The sequence below is a fragment of the Clarias gariepinus genome, chromosome 1, assembly GCF_024256425.1.
Source record: "Clarias gariepinus isolate MV-2021 ecotype Netherlands chromosome 1, CGAR_prim_01v2, whole genome shotgun sequence".
Classification (NCBI taxonomy): domain Eukaryota; kingdom Metazoa; phylum Chordata; class Actinopteri; order Siluriformes; family Clariidae; genus Clarias; species Clarias gariepinus.
Window position 1 is genome coordinate 20,336,142 of NC_071100.1, and position 18,678 is coordinate 20,354,819.

The 18,678-nt window shown below is 35.7% G+C and overlaps 1 protein-coding gene and 1 pseudogene across 2 annotated transcripts; both read right to left on the reverse strand.

The window, feature by feature from the left end:
* Window positions 1–1,131: 1,131 nt before the first annotated feature.
* On the reverse strand, window positions 1,132–2,546 carry LOC128520665 (Fc receptor-like protein 5; annotated as a pseudogene).
* LOC128529812 (butyrophilin subfamily 1 member A1-like) lies at window positions 2,477–15,951 on the reverse strand. Of its 2 annotated transcripts, XM_053503354.1 has the most exons (11): window positions 15,839–15,951; window positions 15,687–15,737; window positions 10,542–10,892; window positions 9,009–9,287; window positions 8,655–8,750; window positions 7,964–7,990; window positions 6,682–6,708; window positions 6,111–6,137; window positions 5,777–5,803; window positions 2,656–4,735; window positions 2,477–2,527 (listed from the first exon to the last, which is right to left on the reverse strand). In XM_053503354.1, exons 2-10 carry the CDS (start codon window positions 15,733–15,735, stop codon window positions 4,203–4,205), a joined length of 1,416 nt encoding a protein of 471 aa, XP_053359329.1. In that variant the 5' UTR covers window positions 15,736–15,737; window positions 15,839–15,951; the 3' UTR covers window positions 2,477–2,527; window positions 2,656–4,202. The 2 variants fall into 2 exon arrangements, with proteins under 2 accessions (XP_053359329.1, XP_053359321.1); XM_053503346.1 differs by lacking the exon at window positions 15,839–15,951 and having other exon boundaries at window positions 15,687–15,756.
* Window positions 15,952–18,678: the final 2,727 nt, after the last annotated feature.

Here is an 18,678-nt window from a genome sequence, read left to right on the forward strand (position 1 = left end):
GAATCTGTCTATAGATATAACTAGATGTAACCAAGAATAAGTTCAGGGAGAAAAAAAGACTGGTAATAAATAGTTTAGAGTTACTATTTTGTAAATTATTACAGGGAGTTACAGTGAGAACCTGAGTAATAACTGATGGAATTACACATAGCTATGAATAATAATAAATTTAGTTGTAAGCAATGATGAGCGGGTCCAATCACTTTGTGCCATCGCCGCCCGGGTGCACCGCACAACTTACACACTTCACACACTATGACATAATAGGGCTGATGTCAGCTTGGGCCCAAAATATTTCTCATGGAACCGTGTGTGTGTGTGTCTGTGTATGACCTGGGTGTGCTGGTGTGTGCTGGTGTGTGCTTGTGTGTGTGTGTAAGTCAGTCTGTGTGTGAAGAGTGAATGAGTTTGTGCGTGTTTTTGTGTGTGGTGTGTGTCTGTGTGTTAGAATTTGTGATGTGTGTGGGTGTGTGTGGAATAGGGGAATTTTATATTGACATCCAAAAAGCCACAGATACTTGGGGGGAAAAAGGATCACTCTATGACGTTACTCAATGTGATGTCACACAGAAAGATATTAATCACTTTTCAGAATAAGTTTAAGGCATTATCACGACTGACTTGTTAGCAATATCAAAAACTCCTCTACAATTTTCCCTCTTTAATGTCTTGAGATACAGACTATAATATGCAATGTAAAAGTTTTTCAGCCCAATGAGGGGATTAAATGTGTACCAGGTTTCACATGCATATGTGCATATGTGTGTGAGCTTTGCAGCAAAATCTTATTTTGCCAGGGGCCCAGACTCTCAGGCATCCTAATGGCAGCCATTTTTCATGAAATTTTAAGAATGTTAAGACCCCAAAAAGCCCTGAATGGTGGAAAGAAAACTATAATAATATTTAGAAAAACAAGAGGCCCTTCACACACTATGATGTAATTTAGGGTTGATGTCATAGTGCTTGGGCCTCAATAATAATAATAATAATAATAATAATAATAAAGTTGCTGCAGAATAAAAGAAGTAAAACACTTCAGAATGTCCTGTTATTAGAAAATATTAAAACTTTAGTTCAAGTTACATGTTGAGCTACAGCACACACACACCCTCACTAAATAGTTCCCTTTAACACCATTACTTGTGTTCCTTACTAAATAAAAGCCTCAGTTATTCACTTATTCTCACCTCTGACTGAAACCCAGCTTTTGGGTGACTCTCTTCTCTCTGGGTGTGTACAGTGGTAGAAACCTTCATCTGACTTTGAGACACTATTGATGGTCATCTCTCCTGTAGTCTGCTTCTGGAGAACTGAATCATCTTTATAGAAATCAGCACCAGAGTCTGAGATCTTTGTGTTGTGATATAAACAGTGTAAAGTCAGAGGATTTCCCTCAGTTACAGGATGGACAGGACTCTCCAGGATCACATTACCACCTGTAGGAAAGAGATAAACAGATGTACAATAAAGAATAATTCCTGTTACAGGAACAAAGAGTAAATATCAAATATATAGTTAATGAAAAAAATTAATGCAGGTAAAAATACATTTTAAAGTATTAGTTAAGAATTAAAACTTGAACATCTGTTCAGTTTTAGACAGAGTTGTGAATATTCTGTGATTAAACCATTTTCCTTTTCCTTCAGCAGTAACACACTACATACTGTAAAGACTCACTGTGCACTGTGATGTAGAGAGAATTACTGCGTCCTCCAGATTCAGACTGACACCAGTAAACTCCAGTGTGTGATGTAGAGAGGGAGCTGATGTTACATGTAGATCCTGAAACTGATGGACAATTGTACAGTGTCTCACTGTGTGTGTATCGTCTCACTGTCCATCCAGTAGAGTCTCTCTGGTCCTCACAGCTCAATGAGAGAGAGTCAGCAGTAAAGTGTTGTTCTGCTGGGACTGATGATCAGAGACACTGGAGGAGATTCACCTGAAACACACACATCATTGTTCAGATCTTATTCAGAGAATTGTAATGTATTAAGATTTTCTGTCAATGTAAAGTTTAAATAAATGTGTAAACATAAAAAAAAGATATGTAGTTGAAATGTAAATATTACTTACACAACATATTAGCAGAGATATTTAGTAAATAATATTTAACTTAAATGTACGATTTATCCATTTGAGATTTAAACATGCATATACATTTGCTAGACTCCAACTCAGTACTATAGTTGTTGATGTATTTCCTCACCAGTGACAAACAGAGGCTGTGGTTCACTGTAGTGTGTGTGAAAGACTGGTTCTCCTCTCTCTGCTCTGCACATATAAACTCCTGTGTGATTCAGAGTAACAGGACTGAGAGTGTAGGAGCCTCCAGATCCTCTGCTGCTGTCTGAGAGGAGCGCTGTCCTGTACCTGAGGGAACCCTGACTGTCTCTGTAGGGAACATCTGTGTACCAGCTGAATGTCCAGCCTGTAGAGGAGGGTTTAACCTCACAGCTTAGAGTCACTGAGTCTCCTTCAGTCAGCCAGCTCAGTGGAGACACACTCACTACTGTCTCTGCTGGGTCTGATGGACAATCAATATAATAAATAAAAACATAAATACATTAATTCAAACAGAGTGTCAATTTTGTTACATCTAATTAATGACAAAATAAAAGAAACACACACACACACACACACACACACACACACCTGATACAGTGAGTGTAACAGCATCTCTGAGCTCTGAGAGTCACTGCTTCTCCTCCCTCTGTAGGTGTATTTAAAAGCGATCAAACAGGCAGGGATTAAGTGAGTGACACCAGAGGACTGCAGACGTCTTTGTGAATCTTTGCCCAGCCGAATCCAGGAGGTTTCGAAGAATGAAGAACTTCATATTAAATACTGATTGTTTTAAGAAATTTCATCCCAGTAGCAGTGAAGAAGAGCGACTCATTTAAACCAACATCAACACTTAGTGTCACAATAAACCAGCTGCTCCAGAGACACAGTTTTATTCACATAACAGAAAAATAATCAGGAACAAGACTGTAGATCAGAATTAAGTACATTCACTATTCAATTATTGCCCTGTGTAAGGCAAAGAAAAACAGCTAAGGACACTGAAGATGAAATAACTTGGGAATTGGGTTTATGACCTGTCCAACACATGGAAGGATAGAGCTAAACCCTCAACTTTACAGAAGAAACATCCTGAATGAGAGTGATGGGAGATCACCTAAACACTTAGTGAAGCTGCATGGTAAAGAAAAATGTCCAGTAGAAACCAGAGCTATGTTCAATAGTAAAAGTAAGAACATTCACACACACACACACACACACACACACACACAATGTGATGAGAACTCACAGGATTGGGACTAAACAGCTGTGTGTCCAAAATAAAAACTCTTGCTAGTGAGACTCAAAATAAAAGACTTCAGTTTTCTCGGGGCCATAAAGATTGGACTTTGGAGTGATGGAAAAAGGTCATGTGACCTGATGAGTCCAGATTAACCCTGTCAGGGTAAGAAGGGAAGCGCATGAAGCGATGCTCCCATCATGCATAGTGTCGACTGTACAAGCTTCTGGAGACAGTGTTATGATGTGGGGTTGCTTCAGTCGCTCAGGTCGAGACTCAGTAACGTTATGTGGAAATAAAATGAAGTCAGCTGACCAGCCGAATGTACTGAATCACCAGGTTATCACATCTATGGGTCATATCAATAAAATCTATGGGATTATGTAAAAATATTATAAATACATTTACAAATCCAGTCATGCAGATAAGAACATTCACTAAGAACTGAGATCAAATTACAGAGAAAATAAACATCACTACTACAAACACACTTTATTAACAGCTCTATACCTGCATTACATACTCATGAAATAACACACACACACACACACACACACACACAGAACAGTTTAACAAAGAACTCAAATTCAGGCTGCAAAATTCCACACGAAACACATTCCGGTGTAACATGCGGGTTACTCAGGGGTAGACAAAGCTAATCGAGCATCGAGCGCGTGGTACCAGTTAATATCTCCGGTTATTACATTCACCTTTATAAGGGGATTAAGTTAATTTCTTTATGCAAGACAAACAAATAAAATAAACAGGTATGAACTTTAATAAAGTGTAAATCGTGTGTACAAACTGTAGTAAAGTAACATATATTTCTGAAATGAAGCAGAAAAAGTTCTTGTTTATTCTGACTTTTACCAGATGATTAAATCTGTGAGGTGAAAATTCACTCAGTGTTACACACAGGAGAGATGATCAGTGGTTTATCTTCATACCAAGGACGGAAGAATGGATAGAGTTTCTCAGTGAAAGTCTGACCAGTGAAAGAGTAGATATGAGATCTGGAGTTCACATCATAAAAGGAGACCAGACCCTCCTCATAATCCACAAACACCCCCACCTTCTCCACCTTCTCTCTCAGTGTGAGGGGGACATCAGGACCAGCACGAGCATCATAACTATTCCCATTCCACAGTTCCACAGTCCAGAATCCATTCTGAGGTCCCCATGTAATCTTCTCCTTCCTGTTAATGTTCTCTCTCACGACTCCTAAAGTCCACCATGTTTTCCCGCTGACCTGAACCTCATAATAAAATCTCCCTGAGGAGAAACTCTGCTTTCCCAAAACACAGGGATAATTAGTAAACCTCTGTGGTGTATCAGGGAGATTCTGTCGTGTGACTCCTTCCTTCACTTCTTTTCCATCAGCAGACAGGATGAGATCAGGATGAGCTGTATCAGGATCCAGAGTCACATCCACTGAGAGAAACACAGAGTGAGATGTGAGTTTCAGGTAAAAAAAGATTAAATCATCATCAGTGGATCAGATTTATTAGGATTTATAAGAGGATTTGTAGAAGATTAAAGAATGAAACACTTAAATACATAAACCGGTACAACGCGCTCCAGGTTCGATTAGCTTTGCCTAGCTTCGAGTAACCCGGATGTTACACTGGAATGTGTTTCATGATGAATTTTGCAGCCTGAATTTGAGCTGAAAATAAAACCGGAACACAGACTTCTGGAAATATGATAACTGAATTATTTAAGATGAATTTGTGAAGACTAAATAAATAAAATAAATAAATGGATAAATAAATAAATAAATTTCCAGGATGTTAATTTAAGATAAATAAATACAGATGTGTGATGTTAATCTTGTATCTCTCAGTATTTTAAATATTATGCACTGTATTTTTTTGTTATTAAGAATTTAATGGGTTTTGTTTATAAAAAAAAAATTATTATTATTTTTTTACTCCCAAACACTGAGAAGCAGAACTCCTTACTTCTTGAGAAAATGTACAAATCATTCTCTGAGATACTCGTTACAGTCACGTTAAAGTCACGTTAAAGAGTTTCAAAAAGAATGAATCGTTCATGAACGGCCCGTCACTACTTATCATCATCGGCTCCTCTGCACCAGATCTTCTAGCACTTCAAATCATTTCTTCTCTGTTTTTTTTTCTTGTGTTTTTAAACATTAAATCATCAAGTTTACTCAGTAAGCAGCAGGACACAGAGAATTTATTTAAAGTCTGTATTTACTGCAGCTTTTTACTTAATAAACAATCATCCACTCTTGTATGGATTCAGCATTGGTATGATGTTATATTTTTGATGTTATTGTTTTATGATGTTATATCATTTGTCTGCTAGATGGAAGTAAAATACCACAACACTTTACACTTACACACTCTAAAAACACTCACTGCAGAATAAACAAATCAATATCTCTCTATCTCTCATGGGGGCCTGACAGGGTGTCAATCCATAACACACAAAATATATTATTCTTACCTGCAGACTTCTTCATCTCTGCTAACTCTGTGAAACAAGTAATTACACCATGTTTATATTTGTTTATGCAAATAAAGTTAGAGTAATATAATAATGTAATTTAATAATATTTATACTATAGATCACAAGTATAAACCGAAATGATTATATCAATTTATCAAAAAAAAAAAAAAAAAAGATTTGGTTTAGATTTTGTTTTGCTGGTGGAAAAGTAAAATTATAAACTGTGACTAATCTTATAATCAGTTCCTCTTTTTTAATATAAATGTAATTTTTCTACTCAGATTTCTAAATGCATTGAAATAAAAAGTCTAATAAATGAACACATAATTACTTTTTTTTATCCTTCGTCTCTGTGGCCCTAAAAAGAGGAAAAAAGTTGATATTAGAGACTCGACTTAAACACATGTAGGATAATGTTTAATACATTTTTAAACGACTTTCTTCAAGAGTGTGTGTTAAATCGAATAATTTAAATTAAAATATATTTATATTCTCCATTGTATAGACTGAACAATGTGCTGTTTATCATATTTTGTTTACTTGCATAAGGAAAATAATGTTATTATACAAATTAATAATAATTAACCCTAACCCTAACCTAACCCTAACCCTAACCCTAGTACAAAATTGTTTATTTGTGTTATTATGAAACCTGATGTCACTATTTTCTCAAAGTGATCTGAGTAATTTTTTTGTTCAGTTTACTATTGATGCAGCATTTTTTTGTGCTTTCATTAATATTACACTGGAGGAGAGACACACACACACATAATATAATATAATATAATAAATAAAAAAGAGACTCTGATTCTGTTGTTAAATTTCAGTTGCTTCTTTTCTGTTCAGACAGAAAATCTCTGGTTTAAAGATGTAACGAAGACTTTTTAAAAAAGTGTTCTTACCTACAATCTTCTCCATCACTATAAACTCTGTGGAACATGTGATTAGGAAATATATTAGTTTATCTAAATGCACTTGGAAAAAAAAAACATAAAAAACTATTATTTAAAAGGATTTGTATATTTAATTTGTGGTATATAAAACACTGCTATTAAAAGAATAAAAAATATTATTTTGCCATATTTTGCTTTTATTTTACCAAAATTGTGTTGAAAAATAAAATCAATAATCACTTGTACAGTGACCCTGCAAATGTTTAGTCAAAAAATCACATTTAGTTTAATAACCATGTTACAGTCTGTTGTCTGTTACTGATAGTGATAAAGTTACTGTTGCTTATGTTCTGTTTAGATGTTTAGCTTTTAGTGTATGTATAATTAGGAGTTAAAGAGGAGTTTGGAAGATGGTAGATTAAAAAGATTAAAAAGCTAAACACACTGACTGAACTCACAAGCTCCATGTTGCTGGAATGAGAATAATCTTATCACGAACACTTTGCAGTGAGTTATAAAACATTAATATATTATAGATAGTCAATATATATAGAGTAGTGTATGATACGTATCAGCAGATTATAAGCAAATTTCTACTGGAATACACTTGTATAGACAATAACATTCTTTGCATGTAAAAGGTCTTTTTTGTCTTGCTTTAGAGAAAGCCTGTTGAAGATGAAACATGATTGCCTTCTTGTCTAACGAGATCTTGTTACTGTGGGTTGCTAATGCTAATCTTCATTACACTGAAGCAACAGCGAGGGGAAAAAATATTTTTTTCCCCTCCAAGTTTATGACATCACTGGTTCAGATAATTCCAGGACACATTAGCCCCTACAGTATATATAATTTGTACTACATGGTGAAAGGTTCGTGGATACCTAAGCATCACACACACATGTGGGTCTTCCCCAAATTGTAACCACACATTCAGAAGTAGACACTTTTCTAGGATGTTTATTTATGCTCTAGCTATAAAGTTTGAATAATTAGCAAACAAAGTGTTTTAAACCTGTTCCAATCAAACCTGAACACACTAACGCTGTGGTGGTTAAATGACCACAAATTTATAGAGTCACACTGCAACATTTCGTGTAAAGCGTTCTAAGAGAGTGAAGATTATAATAACAGCAGAAAAGGAATAAATATGGACTGGAATGCTTAAAAAGTACATGTAAGTGTAATGGTTCAATTTCCACATGTTTGTGCCATAAAATTTATATTATACTGAATATTTTAATGGTGAAATATTAATGTGAAACTATAGCTGTAAAACATTAATAATTACCTTTTTCAAAAGCAGGTTTTGGCAGGACTGTAAAGAGAAAAAGGTTAATATTGGAGATTGTATTTAGTCACATGAAGGATACTCTTTATACATGGTTTTACATTTTTCATTTAGGAGTTGTATGCATTTTATAACACTTATCTATTTTTCTACATTTTACAACACGGTGTCTTAAACATTTTTTTTTTACCTGCATACAGTTTATTCATAAAACCACAGACATAAAGATTTTTTCAATGCCTTCAATTAAAGCTCACAACAAACATCAACATGGAGAACAATGTGATCTCAGTGACTTTCTGTAAATAGACTATACATCTAACTTTAAGATGAATTTGTTATAACAGCAGGAGATCACATCAGATTTCACTCGTGTCAGTCAGGAAGAGGAATCTGAATCTACAGTGTGTACAGATTTATGAAGACACGGAGCTGAGGGAGGAGTTTGAGAAGACAGAATTAAATCATCCTCTTCACAGAGAGCATGAATAACTACAGTAGGCTCCTGTAGATGACTGACTAAAACACGAGTTATAATGCTGGTCCTGGAGAACTAGAATTAGTGTTTACTCTGTTTTAATCCACACAATCTAATTAATTACCTAATAAACAGCCCTCTCTGAACTGAAGTCAGACATATAAATTCAGGTTTGTTTTATTATTAAAGAAAATGATTTAAATATTACTGTACCTTTCTTGTAAAAAACAGCTGCAGTTATTATCAATCCCACAGCGGTTATACATGCTGGAACTGACATGCCGACAGCCCACTTCCAAGCATAAAAGACTTTAAACAAAAATAAAACCACATTTATCACATGACTGATATTTTATCTGTGCAAGAATTAACTGATAACTATAAAACAAAACACAGAGCATTGTGGCAGACTAAACAATAATAAAATTAATGCTTTTTTCATTGCAAAAAAATGTAGGTGTTCTTCATGCTCATGTGTCATTATTATTTACCCCATCTATAATTATTACAGTATAATATAACCTTCTAAATGTAACTGTGGTAGTTTTTATTATTATAGACACTTACTATTAATGATAACCTCTGCTTCCATCATGTGACGTTCTTGTAGAAATCTGCAGTAAAATTTGTTGGAGTCACTATAATCATGAACAGTGATGCGGCGTTTCACACTGAAGCCCTCAGTCTCTCTGTGTATCTGTGTCTCTTCAGCAGGCAGACGGACTCCTTCTCTGTCCAGCCACAGAACCAGAGGTTCAGGGTTCCAGCCTCTGGACTCACACACTAGATTAATCCCTCCCGAGTTATCATAACTCTCCATCGTGATCACTGGGTGACTTCCATGAGCTATAATCAATAAACAAAAATTATTCCTTTAAATTAAGCCTTAAAAATAAAAAATAAAAACCGTAACTAATGTATAATGTAAGTGAATAAAAAGTCATGTTTCAGTTAGGTAAAATTATTTGACAGCATCAAGAAAAGAAAACAACCAAAACTGTAAGTACACATTAATAAATCAAAAAATTGTTTAATATACCAAAAGCACTCAAAACTGAAAGCACATGTTACTACATTAAGAGCATGCATTACAAAACCCAGAGGATGGATTCATGAACTAAAAGGTGCATTACTTAACGGAGGAAATCGGCTGCTAATCTATACTCTCCACTTAGTAACCAGTGCTATTGTTTTAGTAATCCTAGCGCTTAGGTAAGGAATCTGTATGTTTATTTTTCCCCTTCATGACACCTCCCTGTATGGGTAAGAAGAAGGAGAAAAAAAAATGTTTATATTCACTAGACTTATGACTGTTAATTGTATTTGCAGAGCTTTTGTGCCATTATTAATGTTTTCCAATCTGAAGTAGTGCTGGTCGTTGCCACACATTTGTAGCAAGTAGTTACATGCGAGAAATATACTACACAAAATGAGTAATTAAGGATTAAGACTATTGTTTACTAACAGATTACAGCAATAAAATCCTTATTATTAAAGAAAAGTATCACTATCTAGTAGAGACCATTCTAAAGTCAAAGTAGTCTATTAAAAAAGCTGCTTTAAAGTAATTTACTATTGAAAAATGAAAAAATTCATTGAAATATTGCCATTTTATAACATTTAAATGTCGACAATGGTATTTAAAAAATGTATATTATTTTTTTTATTATTAATTATAGTAATATTTAGTGAATTATTTAACAATATATTTGATGCAGCAGAGTCGTGGTTGTGGGTGGAGAGCAGCAGGTGAAGCCAGTAGGGAAGATGTAATGATTTCCACCTGTGAGACTCACAGCCTGTTTCCTGTCCTTCAATCCTTAAACTTGCTATTATTTTATCTCTTTTAAATATTTATTACTGCATTTATTTATTTCGGGTATTTATACTGTAGGCATATTTATTCATGTATTTTTTACATAAACACTATTTTATCTTATTTAACATTAAAACCTGTTTAAATAACAATAATACAATAATATGCTGGTTTGCTGCAGACATAAAGTGGTTGATGTACAATAGGCACAAACCATTAAAGAAGTTTATAAAAATGTTTAAAACAGCAACTGTATAAAACTTCAGAGCAGAAATGGATCTTACCCTCAACCCCAACATTAAAAGCAGTGTCAGCCACCCAGGATTCATCTTCAATGAGACACTGATATTCTCCTTCATCAGAGACTCTGAGAGCTGAGCGTTTGAGTGAAGCGTTGCCTTTCTGTAGCTCCTCTTTGAACAGTGATGTTCTTCCTCTGTAGGACTGAGTCTGATCTTCATTTCTGTCTTCATGATTATTACAGAGATGCACTAATGAGTTCTTTTTATCTAATTTCCTCCATTCCACTGTCATGTCCACAGCACTGGTACTGGGTTTAATAAAACAGGGCAGAACCAGGTCTTTACCAGCGTCAGCGACAGGAGGAACATCTGGACCAAACACCTTTAGATCCTCTGTATTGTGGGGGGGGGAGACATATTGTAAGGAATCGCCACTAGAGGGTACTGTTTAGTTTTTGTAGTTTTAGTTTGGCAGACTCAGTTTCCCAGAAGACACCTCGGTCAGGTGATGCGGAAGCTCACCTGAACCGAGGCAGGTCATTAAATCTTCCATAAATAGCTGGTTAGTCTGGGAAACTGGGTCGAGCATTGAATGTTTGTTAGTATTTGACTGTCATCTATGTGGGCACTTTGTTTTGTATTTAGGTTTATTTATATTTTGGTTTGTTTTATATTGGTTTTCTTGATTTAGCTTGTACCTACCTTGGGGCAGTGGTGGCTCAGTCGGTTAAGTCTGTGGGTTACTGGGTTACTGATCGGAAGGTCGGGGCTTCAAACCCCAGCATCGCCAAGTTGCCACTGTTGAGCCCTTGAGCAAGGCCCTTAACCCTATGTGCTCCAGGGGCACTGTAAAACTGGCTGACCCTGCGCTCTGACCCCAGTTTCCTAATTGGGATATGCGAAAATTGAGCAATTTCCCTCTGGGATTAATAAAGTTCTAATTATTATAATTAACCTAGAAACATGTCCCAAGGCACTACTTGTGTTAATAGATTAGTCTTTTGTGTTTACATGTGTGTGGAGCTGACTCCTGATTTGTGCAGTCTTGTGTGTATCTCCAGGTTGTGTAAGTCTCTCGGTGTCTCTAGCCTCCCTAGTTTCTGTGTCTCTAGCCTCTAGTCTCACTGTGTCTCCCTAGTCTCCCGGTGTCTCTGGTCTCCCTGTGTCCCATCTCAGCTACATGATTAGCTTGTCTGCAATGTCCTGCATTCGTCTGTAAGCCTGTTTCGCCATAGGGCTTATCTTCTATGTACCAGGTATCAGAGCCTGTGTGTTCGTCTTTAAGCTTGTGTTTCACCTACTGTATGTGTCTCGCCATAGTGCCTTGGTGATGTCTAATGCAGGTTATGATGTGCAAGTGTTCATTATGTTTTATGTTATTAAAAGACTTTTTTTGGTTAAAACACCCCTCTGCGCCTATGCCTGCCTCTTATGCCCATGGCAACACCATCAGCACCATACTTTACACAGTGTGAAAGTAAATGTCAGGGGTTTTTCTATTCATTTAATATATTTTTTTACATTTGATTGTTTGCTGCTAATACATGCTCATATAAAAAAAAAATTCCAATATTGATGTATGTAAAGTAAAAAAAAAAAAAATAAGATTTTGGTTTCTTTATTTCCAGTTATGAATAATGGTTTGCTTTCCTGATCATTGCTTTCGTGTGTGTCTGTTTGCATGTGTGTGCACATTTTATTATTATTTCCTTCATTATTTGATTTTTTTTTAAATAGCAAACTGACTAAGTTCTTGATGAGGAAATGTTTGATCACAACATGACACGTCCACCACCATCAAATAATATTTGTAGATGAACGAGCAGTGTCAGGCTTGGTCCACACAATGTCTCATATATTTGGATCAATAAGGTCAATTGTTCTCATATCTGACCACAAAATATATTTCCTGAGATTAGGGATGCTTTTTTGGTCACTCTGATGCCTTCAGGCAAATTCCAGGCGAGCTGTGATGTGGTTTGTCTTCAGTAATGGCTTATTTCTAAAGGAAATTGTGAACATTTGTAATTATTGTGTTTTAATGAGCGAAAAATGCGAGTCAACTTGATGTGTCTATTGCATGGGGGAAAATGATGCAATTAATCTGCTTATTAGTCATTTTTGTCAAGGAATATTTTTTTACATAAAATCAAAATCACTTGAAATTAATTCGCTTTGTGGGTCACCCTTTTAAAATGATGTATGACAGCACAAAGTATCATAAAAAAGTGACTCGTAACCCAGATGACTCTGATATGATATGTTTGATATGTTTTTGGCACATTTTTTTAACATATGATTAAACTAGCATATTCAGTGCCAATTAGTGAGTGAGCTGCTCAGAAGAGATAACTGGATGATAAGTTTAAAATGAGCTGAAAAGTTTGTTTATGCTGTTTAAGATCATTTAGGATTTCTGTGTAAAAGGTATATTTGTATATTTAATTATTCCTTCAGAACATATAAAAGCTTAACCTTTTTCGTCGTACTGTGTATTTTTCCCTAACACCATGAGGGTGTAAGTCAGACTGAAATGGATTTGCCCGTGTTCATTTTATTTACATTTACATTTAAGCATTTGGACGCTCTTGTCCAGAGCAACTTAAAAATGCTCTTTGAAGTTTCTGTCATTGGGGAAATCCTTACACTTGTTGCTAGGTTACTAACTGAGAACCGTCAGTCAAACACATGTTGGGAGGGGCGCTTATTAATTTTTATTTTTTTATTTTTTTTGGGGGGGTAACCCAAATATCTAAGAAGCATAACTTCATGTCTTCCCCGATACTTGAAACAACTTGGAACTAGCCAAGCAGTTCCCTCTGATCCTCATAATTTCGAATGTGATATGGTGCGGGTGTGATTAAATATTATATGTTCATTGTTGTAATCTTTGTCTAGATCTTGCTGCAATAATATGGGAAGTGTGTGTGGTAGCAAACTTTGTTCAGAACAACACAACTCTCATGTAGGAATCAGCAAGGTGTAAAAGCATATACAGTACAGGTCTTTTTTGTGGGTAATAAAGAAATGTACCGTACACAGACTATACCACAGGAAGGTGGCGTGTGAGTACAGGAGCAAAATCTACAATATTCAGTGAATATAGCCTACTTTCGAAAAAACTAACACTGGTGACATGTGAGAAAATATAAGGATTTCTTTAAACAAGCCAGGAAATTTGCAAGGCACTATAAAATGAAGGTATAAAACATGAAGATGCCTGACTTTAGGTTCTATGTAAAAGAGATGAGGATATGTGTACAGCTGTTAAGTTATAAGGTGCTGAATTTTCATCGCACATTTTTGTTGGAAGATATAAATATATAATTATGATGAATGCATGTTCTCTGTTGGCTTTCATTTGGGTGTAATAACACAGCACATAAGCCTTAAAATGCCAGCAGCCCCAGTGTAAAATACTTTCATTTTATCTGACATACAAAACTCTAACTGCAAAAAAAATGAATAAATAAAATAAAGAATAAAAAAAAGCTTAGAATGCATATTATTAAATATGAGGCGCCGTATAGGGCTTAAATCAAACTTTACTCATGCACACACATATGAAACACTTGCATACACATATATGAAACACTCACACATACATATATACTACTAACTGCTCAAACAACTACATATGAAATGCGCGCGCACATACATACATACTTTCCGCGCACATACATACATACTTTTCACGCACACACATACATACTTTCCGCGCACACACATACAAACTCTTCTCGCACATTCACCTATGAGATTCTCAGTGTAACCGGAAGGCATTTCAGTGTAACCGGAAGGCATTTCAGTGTAAAAGGAAGGCATTTCAGTGTAACCGGAAGGCATTTCAGTGTAAAAGGAAGGCATTTCAGTGTAGACGGACTTGTCGCTTCATTCTCCCTGAATGGTAGTACTGGTTTGTATCATCACTGCTCAATCACATGGCGTATTCAGAACTATCCACATAATGTCTGAATATTTCAGCGGCAGAAAACGCAGGTGATGATTTGCAAAAAGAAAATTAAAGCACGGAATCTGTGGCTAATATGTCGGATCCTACAACAGAAAGAAATACTGTTTTGTGAAATGTGTTTCCTCGCCTTCGCTAATATGAACAACAACTCATCGGAATCCCGCGGGACAAACATTGTTTCGACCCCCCATATCACCCACTTTTGTGGTGATAAATAAATCACTCGTTGTCTTCTAAACTGTCCATTAACGGTCTATTTAAGAAACGCTACTACTAATCAGGGAGAATGAAGTTCATATACATTGAAATGACTACTCCCTACACCCTACACCCTACTCCCTGCGCAGGAAATGTCTGAAAATGGAACTTCACTCTACAAAATTCCACCATTCAGAACACCATGCAACGTCACTTCCTCCTTGCGTTACCATGGTAACACAAGCACCTCGGATACCTGCTGCTGTGGAAATTTCACGCTACGGACATTAAATATAGATTATTTATTGAAACAAAAACTGATACCATAAAAAAATATAAAACGTATTATTTATTTATTTATTTTTACAGATTACTAGCCTATATAATACGAATGGTTTCTTTATTAAATCAAAATGTAAATTATTGTGTCCTATTTATATGATGTCCTCACCTCGATAATAATTATAATAAAAATATAAATTCTTTTTCGAGTAAAATTTTTTCACACTCCAGCGATATGTAATGACTTAAAGGAAATTATCCATTCCCTTTTCCGCTAAACTAAAGATCCGTTGTTCACTCGTTCCCTACACCGCAGAAAGTATGTATGTGTGTGTGTGCGTGCGTGTGCGCGGAAAGTATGTATGTATGTATGTGCGTGAAAAGTATGTATGTATGTGCGCGGAAAGTATGTATGTATATGCGCGGAAAGTATGTATGTTTGTGCGCGGAAAGTATGTATGTATGTGCGCGCGCATTTCATATGTAGTTGTTTGAGCAGTTAGTAGTATATATGTATGTGTGAGTGTTTCATATATGTGTATGCAAGTGTTTCATATGTAGTTGTTTGAGCAGTTAGTAGTATATATGTATGTGTGAGTGTTTCATATATGTGTATGCAAGTGTTTCATATGTGTGTGCGTGAGTAAAGTTTGATTTAAGCCCTATACGGCGCCTCATAATTAAACTAAAATATACACACACATATACACACACACTCATGGTTGTTTCCATACCTGATTGAGATTCCATAAAGAGAATCAGGAAAGTCACACACAAAAACATCCCTGAAAGACAGTTTAGCATTATTGCTTCAGTCTTATTCACTGGCTAAATAACATTTTAAGAATCACACTCGATGCACAATTTTACTCAAACCTATACTTACTTATTTTCTTGGTTAAAAAACTGCTAAAAATGAAGGCCCTTTGTCCCAAAGTCTATGATCAGTTTGTTGTGTTTCCTTAATACAACCTGTTTAACCTGTCTCTTAAAGCGAAACTAAACACACCTAAATACGGTGGCCCAGAAGGGCAAAACATCTCTCCAGGATATGTGTTTTTTTTCCTGTGTAAGATACAATGATTTATATATATATATATATATATATATATATATATATATATATATATATATATACACTGAACAAAAATATAAACGCAACACTTTTATTTTTGCTCCCATTTTTCATGAGCTAAACTCAAAGATCTGTAACATTTTCTACATACACAAAAGACCCATTACTCTCAAATATTGTTCACAAATCTGTCTAAATCTGTGTTGGTGAGCACTTCTCTTTTGCCAAGATAATCCATCCCACCTCACAGGTGTGGCATATTAAGGTGCTGATTAGACAGCATGAACATTGCACAGGTGACCATCATTGGTGTAAAAAAGTGTAAAACTAGCATTTTTGTAGGTCTCTAAACATGAAGTACTTATGGACTGATGCTCCTCGAGCTAATATGCTAGTAAACATGCACACATGTAAAATGGGAAAAAAGCTAGCTCTTTTTTCGCAGCTAAAAAGCTGTACATGGTCCCAATAAAATAAATAACAATTAAATCACTAACTATTTAGGGTGGTAATACAGTGCTTCAGTGAATAGCTGCTTTAATTTCTGAACACCACCAGATGTCGCTGTGTCTCCTGAGGTGAATGCTGCAAAGCTTTTATTTTTTATATAAATTTGAAAAAGTACAACAACAACAAGAAAGCATTTTAACCTCACCTGTCCTTCATTTCAGAAAATCTCCACACTTCTCAGATTTCTAGGTGCTAAATCTGCCTACATGTTATGAAGGGGTTTTCACCTCCAGGGAAAGAATGCTTCCAGATATTATGGGTTTCCTCCACTCATCAGAGCATCATGTTCTTGCGCTCTCTCTCTCTCTCTCTCTCTCTCTCCCCCTCTCTAATTGGAGAGGGTCTTGAGTTTTCAGCATAATTATGGCTTCACAAGCAGTGATAGGTCTGTGGACTTCATACTGAGAGTTAATCGCAAATACCATTAAGTAATGCCAAAATAGGAAACTCTAGAGCTACTTAATTGTAAGTGAAATAATTAGTGTGGAAAACATAACTGGTAGTAACTTATCTAGAACCTTGGTCACAAATATTCTTACGAATGACGAGTTCGTACGAATCTTTCTGTTCCTCCAACTTCTGCAGTTCATTTACATTTTTGGCAGAGATCATAGTTTTCTACAGCCTCCTTAGGAAGTTGGTATGGCTACTGTTTAATTCTTAAGAACAAATTAATACATTTTTGAGAAACAAATTTGACATTTCTATCATACGGTGGCGTAGAGTTCTTACATTCACCTTAAGGTTGGACCTTCCCACAGCTAATATAATCAATCTTACAAAAATGTTTGTCTTAATGTGGTCGTATGGCACCCATGTGCAACTTATGGCACTCTCAAGTAGTTGGTAGGAACATCTGCTGTCTGTTGCCACATTTTGTCATGCTGTATAAAGTAGCGGCTATCCACTCTTTCTGTTGCTAGAAAATTGACTGAATTAAAATGTTGAAAATTGAATGTGGGTGGATGTCATTTGACCTGTGAACAACTTAATGTGTTCATGGAATATGGGCTTGGGCTTCTGAATCTAAATGATCCACGAACACAGCACGTTGTTGTTCTGAAGGCACTCCTAAGGTGGCTCTAAGAAGAGTGGATTTCATGCCACCTTCAGAGAAAATCTTGAAAAGACCATTGACCTGGCCATGAACTTACAATCAGGCTACAAATGTTGGATTCTTATAAGGCCACCTTAAGAAGGCTGTAGGAAATGCTCGAAAAATTGTTCATAAGGTGTTAACAGCCGTTTGTATGGGTATTTGTGACCTCTGCTTAACTTAACTACAGTAGGTATCTTCCCTTCAAAATAGAGAAGCCCAACTAAAAGTGTTGTAATTCCTATACTGTTCATCTGATCACAATATCCTTTAGTAGACTATTAATAAAATATTACCTTTGTCACGGTCATACCAGTTTTGTAGCTGGCTGTATGTGCTCAGCAGGGGGAAAAAATTACAAAAAACTGGCCTTCACAAAGAATAATTAGGTGATTCTTTTTATTGCATACACTGTAAAAAAAAAAAAAAAAAATCCAACTAGATGAATGTTAAATGAATTAATATTGTATTGTTGGCCCAATTTCTTGTGGTATTTGTTGGGGCAACAGATAACATTGTGTACTTGAAAACTTTGGAGACACAGACTGAATAAACTAAAAAAATCAAGATGAGCTAGTAATTTACCTTCAATGAGATGCAATCAAATGATTTATAAAACCCGCGCCCCCTCCCCCTGTCGGACTGATGCTGTCAAACTGCACCAAAGAGTTGAAGATGGCAGTTCTGTGGACTTTTTATTGTGGGTAATTAAGTTTATTAATTTATTTGTTTATTTATTTATTTATTTTATATATAAATAAAATATGTTTCAGTTAGCTTACAGGTATTCTGAACATGTAGCGTTATGTATGTAAGGCCAGTGTGTTTCCTTTAATCGTATTACTGAGGCACCCTGACATTACTGAGGTGAGCTCATGTTACCGCTCTGTACAGGAGTTAGCGAGCTAAACATTCATAAACGTCTCTCTTTTTTTCCCTCACTTTTGCAAACAAAAGGTCGAGAAAAAAACAGAATTGTTTAGGAGTAGTGGTGCTTCACTACTCGGAAAGTTAAGGGATAGTATCATAAAAAAATTCCATGTCA